The 19,327-nt window shown below is 42.5% G+C and overlaps 1 protein-coding gene across 5 annotated transcripts in view; it reads right to left on the bottom strand.

The window, feature by feature from the left end:
* Positions 1–8: 8 nt before the first annotated feature.
* The window catches only part of FHL1 (four and a half LIM domains 1), a 56,905-nt gene continuing 37,586 nt past the window's right edge, over positions 9–19,327 (bottom strand). For 2 of the 5 annotated variants that reach the window (XM_015593447.2, XM_006917181.3), the window contains exons 3-8: positions 3,343–3,524; positions 2,811–2,985; positions 2,016–2,185; positions 1,362–1,548; positions 578–777; positions 9–195 (exon numbers count right to left, since the gene is read on the bottom strand). In XM_015593447.2, the coding sequence (XP_015448933.1) occupies positions 112–195; positions 578–777; positions 1,362–1,548; positions 2,016–2,185; positions 2,811–2,985; positions 3,343–3,498 (972 nt within the window). In that variant the 5' untranslated portion in view covers positions 3,499–3,524 and the 3' untranslated portion in view covers positions 9–111. Of the gene's footprint in view, positions 196–577; positions 778–1,361; positions 1,549–2,015; positions 2,186–2,810; positions 2,986–3,342; positions 3,525–10,907; positions 10,981–19,327 lie in introns of those variants that run through there. The other 3 variants (XM_025050517.1, XM_025050518.1, XM_025050519.1) reach the window with 3 other exon arrangements.

Genomic DNA, 19,327 nt, shown 5'->3' on the forward strand with positions numbered 1-19,327 from the left:
AGACTCAATTCCATTTTACAGGACAGGAGCCCCTGTCACTTTACAGCTTTTTGGCACAGTCAGGGCAATACACTTGCTCCTGATGGAAAACAAAGCGCTTGTTGGCCAGGTTCATGGAGCATTTTTTGCAGTGGAAGCAGTAGTCGTGCCAGGATTGTCCTTCATAGGCCACCACACTGGAGCCTTTACCAAACCCTGTGGAAAACACAAAAGAGAACAAAAGAGGCAGCTGAGTGAATACAGGTGAGAAACACGCCACCGCCTTGCCAGTTCATAAAGCCAACAAGCACGCCGGGGCAGCATCTGCCCAACTCCCAGGCCAACCCTCTCCATCGTGCACTGTCCCCCACGCCACGCTGCCGCAACCCTGTTATGGCTCTCAAGGACCTGAGAAGATGCCGGAGCTCAGCCAAGGCCTTCCCTGATTTAAAAAACCCACATTCCCATGCTACCGCGGTTGCCCTTTGACGCGCACCGACCTCCCAGCATAACCAGTCTCTGTGATTTAGGTCAGGGCCATGGCATCAAATTGGCCACCAGGAGGCAAACTTGAGCTGTTCGCGGGGTGTGCACTTACCGGGCCTCGAGGAGCTGCTAAGCTTCGATTTTTTCTATAAAGAACCACCACCCACGAGGGACAAGTCCTCTCTCCACCCGGATGCCTGCCCCGGAGGTTGGCGCTGGGAAACAGGGTGAGAGGCAAGCGTTTCCCGTGGCACACTGGGGGCTTCCTAGCTTTAGAGACTGGGTGGCTCACTCTTGACACAGTCCTTTTCCCTGAGGATGGCAAAAGTCTTCTCAAATGTACATTTCAAGGCTCCCCGGGGAGATGGGAACAGTGGAGGCAGGGAAAGGGCCCAGGGCACGTGGATCGCGGCCGCGAGATGATGAATGAAGTGATTAGCTTGGCTCCTGATCGCAATATAAGCAGCCCACAGGCACCTCTAAGCTAGCCTTCCGCTAAGGGTGTTATGATCCCATCCTATGGCTCTCCACCCTCCCCTCCCCTCCCTTCCCTCTTACATCTTCTCCCTCCCTCCCCACTCTCCACCTCCCCCACCCCTACCCCCATAATCACGCGCACGCACGCAGTGCCTGCCCGTGGCCACAGGTCTCAGGCTCGTGAAATCCGCAGCACAGCATCGTTAGTCAGCAGCAGTCAGGAAGTGTTCTGTATTGCAAAAGCTAACCTGGCCTGGGGGAGAATCCAAACTATTTGGGAAGCTTTGGGACCACAATGGCAAGGGGACAGGGTATTCTTTGGGGTCTTTGTGGATGAAACCGACGACACAGGAAAATGAGAGATGGTTACCATGCGCAAAACCTAGCCTGGCTTACTTAGCAAGGACTCTTTAGCCTACCAGTGATGGGGTTCTTGCATCCAGCACACTTCTTGGCCACAAAGTTCTTGTAGCAATCCACGCAGTAATACTGGTCCTCCACAGCGGTGAAACGCTGCCCAGCCAGCTTCTTAGAGCAGGTAACACACACAAAGCACTCGGCATGCCAGGGCTGATCCTGGTAAGTGATTCCTCCAGATGTGATGGCCTAGACCAGGGAGTGTAGCACCGGATTCAGATTCAACAACCATTTTGTTGAATGCCTACTACGTGCCAGGCACTGTGCTGGGCGCTTTGGTCTACAGTATCTCATTTAATCGCCACAACGGCCATGGGAGGCAGGTGCTATTATTATCCCCGAGTTACAGATGGAGACACTGAGGCTTAGAGAAGGCGAGCCCCTAGGCAAGGTTACATAGTCACTAGGTGACAGAGGCTGGCCTGGAGAGCCAGGGCCGCCCACGCCTCCGGGGTGAGTGCCGTCAGACAGCCTGATTTGGCTCAGGCACTGCTTTCTTCCTACCACAGTCTCCTCATCTGTAAAATGAGCATAATAATTCCCACGTCACAGGGCTGTCGTGGGGATGGAATGGGATAGTGTGTGTGCAAGTGCTCTGCCAACTGTCAAACGCTTCTAGAAACAACAGTCCACACAGAACTCTCTTGACAACATACCTTGTTGCACTTCACGCAATGCTTGGCAAATTTGGCCTCGTGGCAAGTTGAGCAGTAGAAGTCTTCCCCCTTAGGGAAGAAGCTTCCAGTCCCGATGACTTGCTTGCAGTTGCTGCAGGTGAAGCAGTCTTTGTGCCAGACGGTCCCCTTGTACTCCACGTTCTGATCTCCTGTGGGGTGGGGAGAAACAATTGGATAGCCCCACTGAGTGTATTCTGCAGGGTCTGCATCCACTCGGCTCCCACCCTGGGCCCTCCAGAGGTGAGGGAATGCAGGCCCTGCAGTTACTGGCCCCATGCTTCTGATGAACCTACTTGTGAGGGGTTCTCGACAGTGGCCTACTTGTGCGTGTGCCAACCCAGATCTGTTGGGGAGGGGACCCCTGCTGTAGTGTTTGAGGAGTACATGCCTGAGTCCCCACTCCCACTCCCATGCCCTTTGTGGACTTAGAGATAACCTAGGGGACTGGCTGACCCAGAGTTATACCCTAAGGAGGAAGCATGCTTCAATGACTTACTATTCCCAAATGAGAAAGTGCTACATACTTTTCACTTCCTTCTGTTGCCACAGACAGTTCTCTCCAGTGGTCTTTAGTTTCCGAGTGTGTGCGTGTGTGCGAGCATATATGTGTACGCATGTATACATGTATATATATGCGTGCATATATATGCTAAAAGCTAAGAGCAGCTCACAGTAGCATTAGCCCCATTTTCACAAGCAACCCCTCCCCCCGCCACCATCTCTGCTCTCAGGCCTCCTCCCTGGCCGCCCCAGGGGGGTGAGTGTGGGCAGTACCTGCCACGATTTGCTTGAAGCAGCCCTTGCACTTGAGGGAGTCCTCCCGTGTGGTGCACTTGTTGCACAGGATCTTGTTGTCCTTGGCCACAAAGGTCTCATTGGCCAAGGGGTGAAGGCACTTGGCACAGCGGAAGCAGGTGTCATGCCAGTAGCGATTCTTATAGTGCACCTCCTGGAAACCAAGCAGAAGGGTACGGGCTGCTGTGAGTGACAGGGCGGGGGGTGAGCAGGGGCCAACTACTGAGATGACATCACCCTTAACACCCCGGGGATACACCAAGATGAATGTTCTTGTAACGTCAGGGACACTGAGGTGAGGATGGAAGACTCAAAGCTCCTGAAACAAGAGTACGACCAAAAGAGCTGGCATGGGCCTCGGCGCCAGCCAGTCCAAGCCCCACATAGACAGCTGCCTGCCTTGCCTTCCACACGGGAGGCCACAGTGATGAGAACTCAGCAGAAGGCGAGCTTTTGTTGTCTCAGCTGCAGGAAAGCCACCCTGTCCCGTCCCCATGTGCAGACCAGTTACCTTGGAGTCCGCACCGATAGGCTTGCGGCAGTCGACACAGGTGTTGGCGCAGAACTTGTCAAAGCACTTCAGGCAGCAGTGGTGGCCATCCTTTTCCACGTACTTCTTCCCCTGCAGGGGATCCCTGCAGTAGTGGCAGTCAAATTTCTCGGCCATGGTGCCCACCTTGTACCTGGAAGGACCTGTGGGGGCAAGCGGGCAGAACAAATGACCAATGGAAAGGCCAGCGTGCTTTGCCGCAGAGGCTCCCCCGGACAGCTGCTCGAGGTCGTGCTGGGGCTGCAGGCGCCAAGGTAACAGATACTTCACTATGACTCCTGGGAAGAAAGAACCCCTGACAGTAGCTTCCCAGGAGCCAGAAGGCCAATGGCTAGTGAGTCCCTGGGAACTTGGGAGACACCCCTCTTGGCATATCCCACTGTGCTGCTTCATAGGACACTGATGAGGACAAGTAAATCAGAGCTTGTGTTGGCCAGACAGGGCCCCTGGGCTTTGTGGTGAATCTGAGCAGTGATGTGAACAGTGCAAGGGTGTGATGGAGCAGGCAAGAGAGAAGGAGTTGTTTTATACAAAGGGACACACAGCTTTGGGCACAGTCCGCATGCAGTAGCTGCTCAGAAGAGAGATGCTCAGCCCGGCGACACGCTGGCTGGCTCGGCCAGCTTGCGGGAGGGAGGTACCCAGACCTTCTGCTTTAAGGGCTGTGTTCTACGTAGTGAGCCAGAAATGTCCCTGCCAGCTTCCAGATCATTCTTCGTAACTTGTTTTGTGGGGGAATAGCATCCTCTGGAGTCTCTGTTTCCTGTTTGTAAAATTCACTTTGCCTGAAGAAAAATGTACTGCTGACTCTAGACTATGCCAGACATACAAGCAATCCGTATTAATCTGTTTAAAATGTCTGCATTTACTTTAAATATGGCAGAACACTTTTTAATCCCTGAATGATCCTAAGAAATTTTGTCCAAGATAGTTTACTGACTTTTTAGACCTGAGCAATCAAACAAGAGAGGATTTATAAAAGTGGCATTCTCAATCAGTACTAGCAAATTTTGCAACTATGAATTACTTGTCGCAGGGATGTGCAGTTTCGTGACTCCCCAAAATCAAATCCCCCTTCGTTCAAGAAAATGAGGATAGATAAAATCAATGAAGTGTTACTACTTAGGACATTTGCTGTTTTAAAAATTGCGATTTTAAAGTAAAATCTGGGGAGGATGACTTTCAAGAAATGTTAAGCCCAAGAACCCCTTCCATTGCCTTCATATGAACAATCCCCCTTCTCTCCCTCCCCCACCCATCCCTGACCCTAGACCATCTGCCTGCAATCACAAGCATTGCTAAGGCACTCTGTTAAACCTGCTACCCAAAAGGTACCAAATGTGAATAGCTATTAACTCTCAGCTTCTTTAAACATACACTAACTTGTTCTTCTGTCCCTGAAAAAGAAACTTACATGGCCAAATCGAAAGCAATTATTTAATTTGTGCAGGAAACACGAGAATGGACACTATTTTCTCCAACTACCCACAAACATGGTTATTGTGCTAGCAGACATTCCCAGCGTAATTTAGAGAAAAAGAATGAGGGAGAAGCAAAGAGCAGTTAATTGCCCAATACTTACCGCAGCTCTTCCACTAACTGAGTGGCCCCAACTCTCACTTTGGGTCTCATTCCCAGTGTTTTTTTTTTATATATATATACACAAACACATGTCCAAGTTGTTTGGATCCTGTTGCCATAGGCAACCAAATAGCAGAGCATGAGCTAAGGAAACCACACCCTGTGCCTCAGACCACGCCTCAGTGAAGGCTGGTGAACTGTCAGTCAGAATTTGGTCACTTTCTGAAGCCAGCCCCCAGACAGAATCGGACCACTGACAAACGTCATGTTCTGGGCCAGCCCAGCTCCTACTCATGCTGGCACACAGACAGAGCCCCTCATCTCCATAGAACTGATGACTGAAGCAAATAAGTGGCATTCTTGGACAAAGACAATTGCTTGAGACATCATGTCACAGTTCGGAGATTTACTGCAACCAGAGAATGGTTCTTAGTGGCACTTTCACCCCAAAAAGAAAGCAGAATGTTCCTTCCCCTACATAATTGTGTTAGAAATGAAAAGTAGAGACCTGATGAAACCAGGGTCCATCTCCTTGAACTATGCACTGTTTACAAAAGGCAGCTTTTAAACTGCCTTTAGCCTCTGTGCGTATAGAAAAGTGTCTGTCACAGTGATAGCATGTTGAAAATCACTCTCCTTAATTCTTTCTTGTTGGTCTTTCACATGTCACATAAAATCCTTGTCTTATTAGCTTTTCCATATTGAAATTGTGCATTTGACAAAGATTTGCTTTCTTATTAAGAGCTGAGTAGAGGAACCAAATAAATCTCCAGTAATAATAAATGCCAGGAAATTATCAGTGACTCCTAAATGCCATTTGGTAGGAAATCAGAAGCGATAAGATTAAACAGCACTGGCTTCCTGTGTGGCTAGTAACCTTAGCTGGTTTAGCCCTTCAGAGATTATCTTCTTGGACCATACCAAAGTCTCTATTTAGAAAAAAAAAAAAACCTTTGAACTCTACTCATTTTAATATCACTCTCTTTTGATGTCTTTCAAAGAAGAAATGATTCCAAATATTTCTATATTAAAGTACCATTTGGAGTCCCAGCTAAGGAGAATCTTATCTCGTTATTTCTGAGTCCCAGTTTTACAGTAAAAATACAGATATTAGTGTCACACAAAAAAGAAACCACTGGAAAACAAATGAATTCTATTTAGAGGTTTTCAGAGGTTTTGGTTCACAGTACCAGAGAGATCTTACCTGCCAAGCCTTTACCACTTTGAAACATATACTTTCAAACCGTTATTTTACCAAAGCCAAGTTCTTCATTGGTTACTTTCATAGTTCTAGAATACGACTCCCTCAGAGTTTCTAGGCATCCAGATGATGAAATAATCCATGGCTCACCAATGAACATGGAAGAACCAGAGTGTGTTGAACATGGAGTCAGTCAATGAAGTTGCTCACCACTTTATCATTCCTATAGCACAGGGTCTTAAACCAAGCAAAAGGAAAATTAAATGAATCTACTCCAAGTTAATGGCACCATTAAGGAAAGTCCCGCCTCTTGGTGTTTTGGGGTCCTAACTCCAGGCATTATTATTTTTCCTTTCTGCAGTGTGAAAAATCCAGGGTTATCTTATACTTCCCACCACTGTACACTTAAACCCAAAGAGCCTGTGTCCAGATGGAGAGACAGATTTCAAAGGGCATATCCTTTTAGAACTGATTTCCACCATGAACTGAAAGCCTTTCTCATGCGTAGAAACACTTGTTTGTCAAGATAAAATAGGCACTTCTAGGAATGCAGACTTTATTGCCTAATAAGTAAACAGGATGGAAATACTTAGAGCATGTTAACAATGTCGACGGCAAATTCATGAACTTTAGTACTCTTGCAATAAATCCAATTAAGTGGAACTCTGGGCAACCTGAATTAGCTTACCTCGTGTTTTTCTAACCTTATGATTATTTGGTCCGAAACTCTTCCAAATCACCACACAATGTACTTAGGAGGAAGCTGACATTCCCGCTGACAAGATAGTTACCATGTCAAAAATTTGCATAAAATATGGACGATGTGTACAAGAGCAAAATATTGTTACTGCTTATTTTCAAAGAGGTTAACAACTCTAAGAGAACAGCTTATAAATGACAATGTTGAAAGGTTCCAAAAATATAGCAAATACCCTGATTTATGGGCTCCACCGAAATGAGCCATAGTTAATCTCTGACTTCAAGAGGAAACAAAAAGCTTTGTATTTTCCTTCCTTTCCCTTTGTTGGAAGTAAGAGAATAGAGAAAAATGAAGAGGGCATTTACCTCTTCTTTGGGGATCTCTTTAATCTTACTGAATGACGTATACTTAGGTGTTTATCTCTTAGGGAATAATTTTTATCCCCTTAGCAATTTCTAGATACATGAAATCCAAAGCCTTTAACCTTCCAAAACTTCCAGATCTGTTTGTCTTGACCTATTGCTGTTCTCTGGGAAAGGACATGTCATCGATCATTAAATGAAACTTGGATACATACTATTACAGTGCCGCTTCCTTCCTGCCCATAGCTTTCCAGGCCATGTTTGCTCTAGAGGAGCTCTTTGACTAATTTTAACCTCACAGTGTGGCCCTCACCCATACATAGTAAAGAGGTTTCTCTATCACAGAAAAGTCTGCCAATACACTAGGAGCCCCTGGGACCTAATCCAGGGCCTTGTACACACGAGTCACACAGCATGTGCCTGTTGATTGACAGATGGAGATAAATCACCACTATTAAGCTTCTAAAACCTCTATTTTATTAAAAGCATTTTATAGCAAAGATTTCTGTTTTAGAAAAGCAGGAGGCAGCTCCTGTGATGTTAAGGTGCTGACATCTAACCGACAATCCTGTATAGACTTATTAGGTTAGATGGAGTTGCAAATGTGACTGGGCGATCCAATTTTAAATATTTACTCCAAGATGGTAGGGTGATTTTCTTGCTATGCCTGCTTCAAACACACATCACTCTTCACTTAATAAACAAGCTTCCTCTTTCAGAAAATTCCTGAACGACATCCAACATGCTACGAGGTGCCTACATAAACCTCAAAATCTCAATAAAAGGTTTTGGTTTTTGATTTAACCGTGCACATATACAAGTAATATAACATTGCAACCTTGTTTTCTACTATAAACCTCTCATTAGAGAAGATTCAATTTGTATTTAATAATCTTGCTTGTGTTTTTATGTGTATTTTCTCACATATTTCTTACTATTTTTCCCCTCATGCCTGAGTGGCTCAAAATAAGAATATTTAAGGAAAAAGTGAGTATTATGACTAGGTAGCATTTTTCTAGCTATGTGCTTTCCCGAAATGGTATAATGTACAGTGTAAACAATGAACAGCAACCCAGAAGGAAAAAAAAAAATCAGGTTATTTCTGGTCCGTTAATTGCTAAGTCCAACATACCAGTATTTTAGTCACTCTGTGTATAAATATTGGCTTCTAAAGAAAGGGTATATTGCTTTCCTGCAATATACAACAAATGGAACATTCAACAAATGGAATGGAGCCTTAGCCGATGAATAGGACGCTTGTGTAGCAGACATGCTCACACACCTGGAGGTATCGTCAGACATTTGGGAATAAATACCTAAATAGCTGGAATGAGACGGAATTCATGAATCACAGCTGAAAAGTAGTCTTTCATAGAATTTCATAGAAAATCAGAAAGTGTTCTTTCCCTTAAAAACAGAATGTGTACAGAATGATTCAATGTTATTTGCAACTTCACTTGTATGCTGCATTTGGCGGGGGGAGCCCTTGTTTTTATATCCACGATATAAACATATCCACACAATATAAATCTCTTGTGGACCACTGATAGACAGATAACAGTTTAGATTATACCTGGTATCATGAGGGTTGAATAGATTATTAAACAAAAAATTATGTGCCATTGAACTTGCACTCAGCCAGATTCTATTCTAGTGCTATTCCGTCCATAGTCGAAGGTTTTCTTAATGTTGTACATATTATGTGCAGCACATTCTATCTTCCATATAGAAAAAAAAGTGCTTTCAACCTGGCAGTAATAGAACATGTGTTTTTAGTTTCTTTAGTTGTGGTGAAGTAGTAGGCGGTTGTTTGGTAGTCATTAAAAGTACAAAACGTTCAGCTTCACCCTTGACCAAATATTCTGGCTTCCATTTTTCAGTTATTTTAAGAAGCCAATCCAGTTTGATTACTCTCTCTCACCCTACCATTTCATTTTTTCGTCCCCACCCTGAAAACAGACCGCTGGGGGTGTGTTATCCACTGGGTAATGGCTGGTAGAGAGAATTAATGGCTGTATAATACGGCACCCCCACGTGATCTTCAACTCAAAAGGCCAAAGGGTAAAGGATTTGAATATACATAATTTTGCCGACTGTAATTATTCAGTAACAAAAGTATAAATTCTTGTCCTTGAAATGTCCTCTCAGTATGTGGATGGTCACTAAAAATGGATTCTGATCTAATTCTGTCCATACAAAGCCCATTTCATGGTAATGTAAGAATTTTCTTTCTGAGGACTTTCATCTGCTCTTATGTATCTATGAACCTAATGCAATACAAAACAATAGTCTCTGATTTAAAAAACTCATCTAAAAGATGACAGTTAATTTGTCTAATTTAGTCACAGTTATAGCCTCCAGATTTATATAAGCAAGAATAACATCAGGATTTGGTGTAATTGAAAACCCAAGGTCGGTGCGCTGTAATTATGTCACCTTTTAAATCTGCTATTTGCTTATTCTGCCACTTAATTAGTAAATAAAATGGGGACTTATTCTACCAGTTAATATGCATTCGAGGCTCACTGGAACAACTGGTACAGCTGAATAGTTTGCCTACACCCTGAGAATGTGTATGTTGGCTAATACCACAATCTCAGGCATGTGGTACTATGTTTATAAAATGGCTCCTGGGTGGTGGGGGGAAAAACAGAAAGTTTTTGAACACTTCAGAGTAAGGGAGACATTGCATATTGATTCATTAAAGCAGGGAATTCCATTGCAGCATATTTGTTTTAAAATACCGAAGGAGACATTTCCGAAAGTGTTTCCATTGTTTAAATATTGGCAGGCAATTACAAATTTCAAAAATATTTTTTTCCCAAAAGACTGCCACTAATAATTACTTTGTCCCTTAATCTGAAAGCTGGGGACAGGACAAAGTGCTTGGTTTCTGAGAAAAGGACCGTTACTTAGGCAGAAGGCACCAGAGCAACAGTGACATTCCTGGCTTTGGAGGAGAGACAGATAGAAGGCTGAGTTGAGAGAACCAGGCTTTCTGAGGAGACTGGCCATCCTTTAGTCCTTTGACCCCTATTCCGTGGTGTCTTGTTCATGGCCAAAGGGCTTCCTTAATAGCAGGATACAAAACAAGAGGAAGACTCTCCTGGTAAGGATGGTCTAGAGGTTCAAAACTTTTGCCCCTTTTTCTGATAAGAACAATTAATAACCTAAGTGCCATATCAAAAGGATCCTAGCTGTTTCTTCAGGAAGACTGAAAAGACTGTTTAGAAAAAGGGAAGATATGTGGTAAGTCATTACGGATTTAGTTATACATATTCTTCCTTCCAGTTCCATATTCAATTGACCTTTTCTAAACACCTTGAATTCAACTTAAAGCACTGTCAAGATAATTTGTATCTTACAAATAATAAAAAATTTCTAACCAAGAAAACTCTTCTTTCCTCACATAATCTCTTATAGTTTCATAAGATGTCCCGAAAAATATACAAATAAAATATTTATATATTTTTTTAAAAAAATAAGCCACTCAAACTGCTAATTTTACTTGAATAAGAATAACCTTTTATCTTTGAAACAGTATTAGAAGGATAGAACAGAGACCAGCTATGTCTTATTTACTATTCAGACAAGACTAAAATCATTTCATCAAAAAGTACGATGGATTCACTGCCCTAACAAACTTGTGCTCAAGAGAAGATAAAGAATATGAAACTTTTACCTGAGTGTCTATGGGAAGCCATGGTTCAGAGATCAAGTTCAGGAGCAGCACCTAGACCAGTCCTCCCTCAACCCCACCTGAGAAGGCTGTGGCTCATTTGTGAACATACATTTAAGGGGAAGCAGCTAACACAAAAATAACCGAGAGCAGATGGCCCACCCCTCCCCAGAGATCACAACCTTAATCCCACTAGAAAATTCTTAACCATTTTAGGTGATCCAAGGGAGAAGAATAGGACCCAGTAAAAATACCAAACACTACATATAAATACCTGTGGCGCTACTCAGCATCCAAATTAGCTCCAGAGCCAGAGAGGCCACATAGAAAGTCATCCTTGTACTGGAATAAAATTTGGACTCAGCTCTGGCATAGCTTAACGCTGAGCCATCCTTGTTAACCCACTTTATATGCCTAAAAGAGCTTGCATTTGCCCTGCAAAAAACTCATTTTTATGCTATTAACAATAAAGTAACTATAACAATAGACTTATATTACCACTATAATTAAAAGGGATTAGACACTATGAATATAAATATCAAGGGTATTATCTACGTCCTCCTTGATTTGTACCACAGATCAGCAGAAATATTGAAAAGAACAATTCTAGCCACATATCTCCCCAGTGTCAGACAGAGTAGGACAGGACAGACATACATGTGTATACCCGCTATGTACACAAAGAAGAGGCTTTGTTTCACAAACAAAATCTCTTGCTTTTGATTTTCACTGTCAAGGACAATAAAAGTAAAAATATGGATGAAAATGAAGATGGCAACCTATCATACTGTAGCAGCTCAAAAGGCCATCCAATGGCTGGAGGCTGGCCATTAGGAACAAGCTCTAGGAAAAGCCAAGGTCCTCAGGATAGCCTGTAAGTACCCCCATGACTCCTGCCCTGTTCCTTCTCTGGCCTCTTCCCTTCAATTCCAACCTCATCGGCCTCTGTGTTGTCCCATGCACCCTGGAGATATGCCCCACCTTAGGGTCCCAACACCGATTCCCTCAGCACTGAGCCTCTCATGGTTGTTCTTCTACTTCCTTCAAGGCTTTGCTGCAAGTCACTTTTCCAATCACGTCTTCTTTGACCATCCTATTTAATACTGCAACCATGTTCCCTGCCCCCGAGCTCACTACCCTCTTCCACAATTTGTTCCCCACAATAACTATTTGTTAAAAAAAAATGAATTAAAAAAAGCAAAAAGTGTTAAGCTTCACACAGAAGCAAAACACAGTTCCACCTGGAACCCTAAAAGTGGCTTTGGCCACTGAACTGCAAAGAAGGCAGTCAACCTTCACTCTGGGACAGACCCTGGGCTCACTACCTTAAAGACATTGTCTCGTCTAGTGCATGTCACTGGTTTTGGCCCTATTCACACCTCTCTCCTACCAGGCTGAGGGCTGGGCATATGTTTTATTCGTCTTCCTATTCCCAGCGTATTGCAGGGAAGCAAAACATGCTTCATGGATAAACGAATGAATGAGTTTCACAATTCTTATTTTCTAAGAATTTAGTGAAAAGTTATTCTAAAGACAGCTGAAGTTGTCAGTAACTCCTAGTTAGCTGGAAAATAACAGTAAAAGCCAGGATGTTACGGACAAATTTATTACACGATAATGTAAAAAAAAAAAAAAAAAAAAAAAAGATTTGGAAAAAAAAGGACTGTGCTCTCCTCCATGCCTCTCTAGCCTTTCTTATCCAGCCTGATTACAATTATGGCAGAGAGACTGGCCAATCTGAGCAATACCACACCCCTAAAATAAACTTAAACTTTTCCCCCCCAAGGAAATGTTCTTGTTTTATTTGATGATGAACCTTTCTGAACCTTAAATTTTAGATTTTAGTGAGGTATATTTTTAGATAGAGCCGAGGTATTTTTAAATGCCCCTCTTATAGTGCTGTGAACAATAAGCTTGGAGTGCCACGTGCTTTCCTCTAGGAAGTCAATTCTAGTTTCAAGCCATGTATCAGGAGCTCTATTCCTTTAGCAAGTGTAGTAGTTCCATTAGTCATCTGATCATTTTGAAAACAAACAATAGAATATGGACTGACAGCCTTAAGAAGTTAGCATATAAACATAAATCTATTTTGCCTGAAACACAAGAGAAAAGCACAAGAAGAAGAGAATTACTTCCTGACCATTAATTCATCAACTACGACAAGGCACTGGGAGCTTAGCCATACAATGACAGCATCTATTTCATCAGCAAAGTACTTCAACCAGGTTAACGATGCCTTCCTGAAAACTTCATGAAGTGTGACCACTGCCTGCTCCGACATTTGTCCCCACATCCATGTCCTCAAATCACAATACTACAAATTTCACAAAACCAAAACAGAAAAGGCCCTTTGTGAGGTGAAAACCAGTTTTTCAGTAAGAATAGCTGCTAATTTTGCCCTGTCTTGGATCAGTGGTTCAGAAATCTTGATGGTTATTTAGCACACACCTGAACAATCACTGGTTCATTAGCATTTAAACCAACTTCATTATGCATTAACAGTACAATATTAATAATATCCTTAATAATCACTGCAGTGTTTACAAAATGCCTTTATATACTGTTGGTGGAGCTGACTGGTGTATATTAGTGTCTGAAGGCCACATTTCAGACCTTTTAGTTTTTCACACTCCAGCATACATCAGGATGATTTTTCCAGCCAGTGTTAGGCATCAAAAGTCTTAAGCTCTCTCTTGTATGTGATCCTCTAAAAGCCATTTACTTCAGAGGTTATCTACACATGCTTGTCTTCCAACTACTCAACGGTTACATTTTTCTTTTTATTTCTTACTGTTATTTGGGTTCTATGTTTTTAAATTAAATTTATTTATTTTTATGGTAACATTGGTTAATGAAATCCATTAAGTTTCAGCTGTATACATTAACAGTAAGGCATATATATATTTACATTGTGTGTTCACCTCCCATAGATTTCTTTCTGATATCACGTTATTTGACCGCTTTTACCCCATCTATCTCCCCCTCCCTCCTTCCCCCTACCTTCTGGTAACCATTAGTCTATTGCCCATGTCCACGAGTCTCTGTTTGTTTGTCCTGATCATTTGTTGCTTTTAGGTTTATCATGCTAAGTGAAATAAGCCAGACAGAAAAAGTTAAAAATCACATGATATCACTTATATGTGGAATCAGCAGTTACATTTTAACCTACCCTTGGGCCCCACCTGTAGATGATACCACCCCATTCATTCATTTTATAAGATGCATACTTACTGAACAGATGTCCTACTATGAGGTATAGTATATTTTGCTGCTCAAAATATACTATAGTCCTTCCTTCAAAGTGTACTAAGATCAATATACAAATGGCTAATATAAAGTGGTATAGATTTATCACAGGCAGTGGCTGTATCAGGTTTGGGGGGATCAGACAAGATCTGATGAATGTGATAATATTTGGTCCCTGAAGAATGGGGAAGACTTTCACATGAGGAGAGGGAATTCCATGAAAAGGCAGTGTGAGCAAAGGTGTGAGAAGAACACATGGTCTGCTCCAGAAGCAGGATGCAGCCCAGTGTGGGCAGGAGCATAGGATATGAAAGTGGTGGCACATCAAGCTAGGAAGGCAGGGAAACCCAGAGTATGGGGAGTCTTTCTGTAATTGGTGTGAGGGAAGGGTGAGATCATGGTAATGCAAGCAGTGATAAGAATGGATCTTGGAGAAGGGAGTCTGGAGGCAGAAAGAGTCTAGAAGCGTACTGTGGTTGTCCAGATGAGACATAAGTGTATGTGTGTGTGTGTGGACTGAATGAATGAGAGCAATGGCAGTGCACATAGAAAAGAAAGGAGATATAAGGGACACTGTAGGGCAGGACTGAAAGGACTGGTTAGATGAATCGGAGGGGAAGGAGCTGGCAATCCCTCTGATGTGGTGATTCTTAGTGATAGGGACATAATGGGGAATTTGGGAGGCAGGGCTGGGTTGAGGAAGATTAGCACTTTATTTGGGGCTTTATAATGAGGTTCTTCTGAGATGTCAATGACTAACCCAATGGGATCCAAATTGTCAAGAGAGAAATGGGGCTAACAGTGAGGTTATGATGGAATCACACTTGTGGAGATTCTCACCCCGCATCATAATCTCAGATTCTCTACCTCAGAAACACCACTGGGAGGATCAAACTTCCAAAGTTCAAAGTGGTGCAACCTAAGAGTCAAACACAGCAAATTCAGTGACCTAGTTGGCCCACATCTCAGGAGTTCCTCGTTCACAGCTTGGCTTGTGGTCATCCTTCTCCCTTTACTATATTTTTCTTTTACTGAAGAAATTTCCAAATGGCTGAAAACTTATTCAAACAACCACTGGCCATTAGTCATGGCCAGAGGCAAGAGGCTTACAAGAATCTGGAATGGATTCTGTGGATTTATCAGTGGTTTGATCTTCATTTTTTTTTTTTACATTATTCTTCTCCTCATGCCTACTACCAATAAATTAATACACAGCAAGTTTTTTCTCAATATAACTTTGTTGGGCTACTAGTTCCTCTGCCAACAATTTTACTGAGTGACTCCAATTGCGAGCTTAAGGTATCCAGTCATGCACTATGATATGATGGGATTCGGTGCTGATCTCTCCCGAGTATTTCTTGTCCTATGAGTTCTCGCCAGAAAAAGGCCAGTACAACTTCAGCCATCTCAGGTTCCTGTCAATCTTTAGGGTGAGAAGAGTATTTTTTCTTACCGACAAGTCAAATCTTGCAAAGTCACTGCTTAAATGTCACAATTCAGGGTGCACTCATCAAAGAATAAGACAAGGGAGCCCAGCCCCCTGAACCACCTGAGGGGCAATTTCATCATGCAAGATCCAAAGGAAAGCAAAACTGGAATTCTTCCTCCCTAAAGGGTCTCTCAGTTTCAGAGCAAAGGGAAAGACCTGTTACAAATGAGGTAAGATACATGAAACACAGGACCCCGTAAATAGCAAAGCACCTTGAAAAATGCTAATTCACTCCAGTGGACTTGTTCATTTCACAATTAACCAGGGCTTATAAAGCTTTCCTTGTAATATTCAACAGAGATTAGGAATTTAAACATATGCCATAGCCTCTGCCATTTCATTTTTGGAAATGTCATTCCATGATTCATAACAGTTTTAAATTCTCTAGTCCCCAAAGTCGGCCCCTTCCTATACTGCTAAGAGACTCTCACCAAGATGTATGAACTATCCCAACTACATCCTCTATATATTTTTATGGGCCCTTAATCAGAAATTAACATCAGGACAACGATGAACAAATGACTTTCAAAGCAATCCACTATGATGATTTCAGGTTAAAAAAAATTGAAGTGTCACTTAAAAGAGAAAATACAGAGAAAAAATGATAGAAGAAAACAGCAGTTTCAGAAGGAAATATATAATAGAAGTACAGACTCTCAGATCAAAGGAAAATGAATGTATCATGAAACTGAGAAGCTGGTAGGGATAAATCTTTGTCATATTTTAGGTGTTAAAATTCTCTTCCAGTCTATTTCTACCACCTACTTGAGACATATCTGTTTTATTTCCATGTTGCCATGTGCCATGACTCAAAACACCCTTTCAATCATGCTAAGTCCTGGCATTCACCAAGGCCACCTGTTATGGACATTTCAAACCTGTGATAGATGCTTGAGGGCTAAACATGCCATGACCCTCGTCTCTAATTTACCCAGCTGATTAATATCCATAACAGGAAAAAAAAAACAAGCAAATCAAATAAACTTCTACTTCTTCATTCTTAAAACTGCTATTGGAGATCAACTGCCTCGATCAAAGGTGTTATCACAATACTTTATTAGCCCTGCTTCCTGGTGTGAGATCTCAACTAATAACATAAACTGTCTTCATTTACCAAATGACAGTAATTAACACGTTACCTTTTTATGCGTTGGTGTTTTCAACTCCCCAACAGGGGATAGGCCCGGATTTCAGGGTAAAGGTTGGAAACACTCATGATTGTTCTGTGGGTCTTGGTCATGATGCACAGAACTGGGAGTGGAAGCACAGGAGGAAAGAGATCAAGCAGTGATCGGGGTGCCACCCAGCAAGTCTAGATTTTGTTAGGTAGTAGGGTTGATAGAAGGGGCAATCAGATTTCTAGAGGATTGAAAGCACCTAAGATAAAAGCCTCACTCGGTTCCCCCATCTGCTAAGTTTCCCCAAGGGCCATTGTATGTCTACCTGAGCAGTGTCTCAATCTGGATTTGAAGCAGATATTCACAAGGAGGACCCGGGAGGGTGGCTGCCACAGTGATTCATAACTGAGAACAAATATGAATAACTTTCCATGGAAAGAGGTATTCTGTTTGCAAGGACAGGCACTATTATGTGAAAACTCAGCAGCAAGACCAAAGTAAAGGCCAGGGTGATCTTGTGTGTGGCCTGACATGAGGTCACTGCCCCAAAGGGTAGCTTATTTTCTCTGACAGTCTGGACAGAGTATAATGGATGGGGTCTGTGGGTGCTTCCATCTTCATAATTATAGAGTTGGAAACACCTTAGATACCATCTAGTCCAACCACTTCATTTTACAGATGAGGAAACTAAGGCCCAAAGAGTGAAGATGACTTGCTTCCCTGCATTAACAGCAGCTCCAGGTCTAGAACCTGAGTGTCCAGACTCCCAAAGTGCTCTTCCTAGCACCATATCAAGCTGCTTCCAGCAAGGGCTCTTTATTGATGACAATGTAAAATCTGAGAATACATTTTATGATAAATGGGGTTCATGGTCCCTTGATTTCTGATAATCATCAGCAGAGGCTAGGTGTATGGGTCACAGACTTCAAGACTTAAGGGACAGCTGTATGATTATGATCTATTGATGAACACTTTGTAGATTCTCTCATGCTATATAGCAAGAGTGGGGTCAAGGAGCCCATAAACTTCAGCTGAGATAACCGGGAAGCTGCAGTTTATACAGAGCCAAGGACCAGGTTGATGGAAGAGCAGAAGGTCTGCCGAAAAAAGAGGACAATCAAGGAACACGAGTGAGTGGCGTCAAAGCTCTTGAAGTCAAGCAGTATGTTTGTCATGCCAGGCAGCGAGTACATAAACAAAACAACAGTAATACGAAGGTCAGCGAACAGTATGCGGCTAAAGTGGCAGAAGCCACCAAAGGTCATGCACTTGAAATTATTACATCACATTTACCTCAAATCCCAACCCTTCTTGTTCATTTTCAAGCAGTGTGATACTCAAAGAGAACAAATACATAAATACGTACCTAGTGTAAATAAGACCAGATTGTTGAAGGTATGGAAAACTAAATAAAGAGTAATGGTGATTATTGCATCCAATGGAATTCAAATAAAGTGGTTTAGACTGAATCACAGCTATTTTTGAAGATTTCCATGAAAGGAATTGTAGTCTTAATTTTATATGAGACCGTCTGAACCACTAACATTGTTCTAAGACAAATAATATGGAATTTGCCCTGAGTTTAATATGTGTATATCTATTTTATCAAGTTTCAAGAGAATACAGTGTAGTGGCTAAGGGCATGGGCTCTGGAGCCAGAATGTCTAGAATTGAATCCTGCCTTCACCATTTATTGGTTGTGTGGAAACAAGTTCAACTTCTCCGTGACTCGATTTGCTTACCTATAAAACGGGGATTCAATAACACCTATGTGAATAGGGTTGTTCAGAGAAATAAAATGGTAAACATTTACAACATTTAGAACAGTGGCTAGCACACAGTGAGCACAAAATATTATTTATTCAATTACGTTCTAAAAATATGGATGTCTCAAGTAGCAGATTCCTGCAAAAGAGGAATTTATCAAGTTTAGCAGTTCACAGGGGATATGTGGAAAAGAGATAAGAGCTCAGGATCTTGGCTAAGAGACCAGCTGTCAGGATTATGGGCCTGAGAATGCTTGGGGCACCAGAGAGCAATTCTAAAAGTCCTGGGAACTCAGAGGAATCGACCTCTGGCAGCGGGACAGCCCAGAGGAGAGAGCTATATAACCCCACATGGATAAGGAGGGTTTAGGAACAGATGACGGAGACCTAGAGAGAACAAAACACTGCTCTCTTGATCCTCTAGTGCGAAGAAAAGACCTGCTAGATCTAGGTCACCTGCTCAGTCTTAGGGTGAGGAAGGCTCTTCTCTATATCCTTCCTACCAAGTAAGGGCCCAATGAGCCCAATGGATTAGACTCTAACACGATGAAAAAGGGCTTGCTGTGATGTGACTAATTAATGAGGCAGGCCACCTGTGTAGTTCATGCCTCTGATCTTAAGTTGGCCTTTGATGATCAATAACAAAAACAGGCTATCTATGCCATCAGAATAGTAGTTCCAGCCAGAACACAGGTTAGTTTTACATTATGTGAGTTAATTCTGAATGAATGCTAAGGACATGGATCTTAAAGACCTTGTATTATTAAGTCACTTAAAGGACTCAGCAGCTCAGGTGAGGTGAGG

Source organism: Pteropus alecto, unplaced genomic scaffold (genome assembly GCF_000325575.1).
Source record: "Pteropus alecto unplaced genomic scaffold, ASM32557v1 scaffold577, whole genome shotgun sequence".
In the NCBI taxonomy this organism is placed as follows: Eukaryota; Metazoa; Chordata; class Mammalia; order Chiroptera; family Pteropodidae; genus Pteropus; species Pteropus alecto.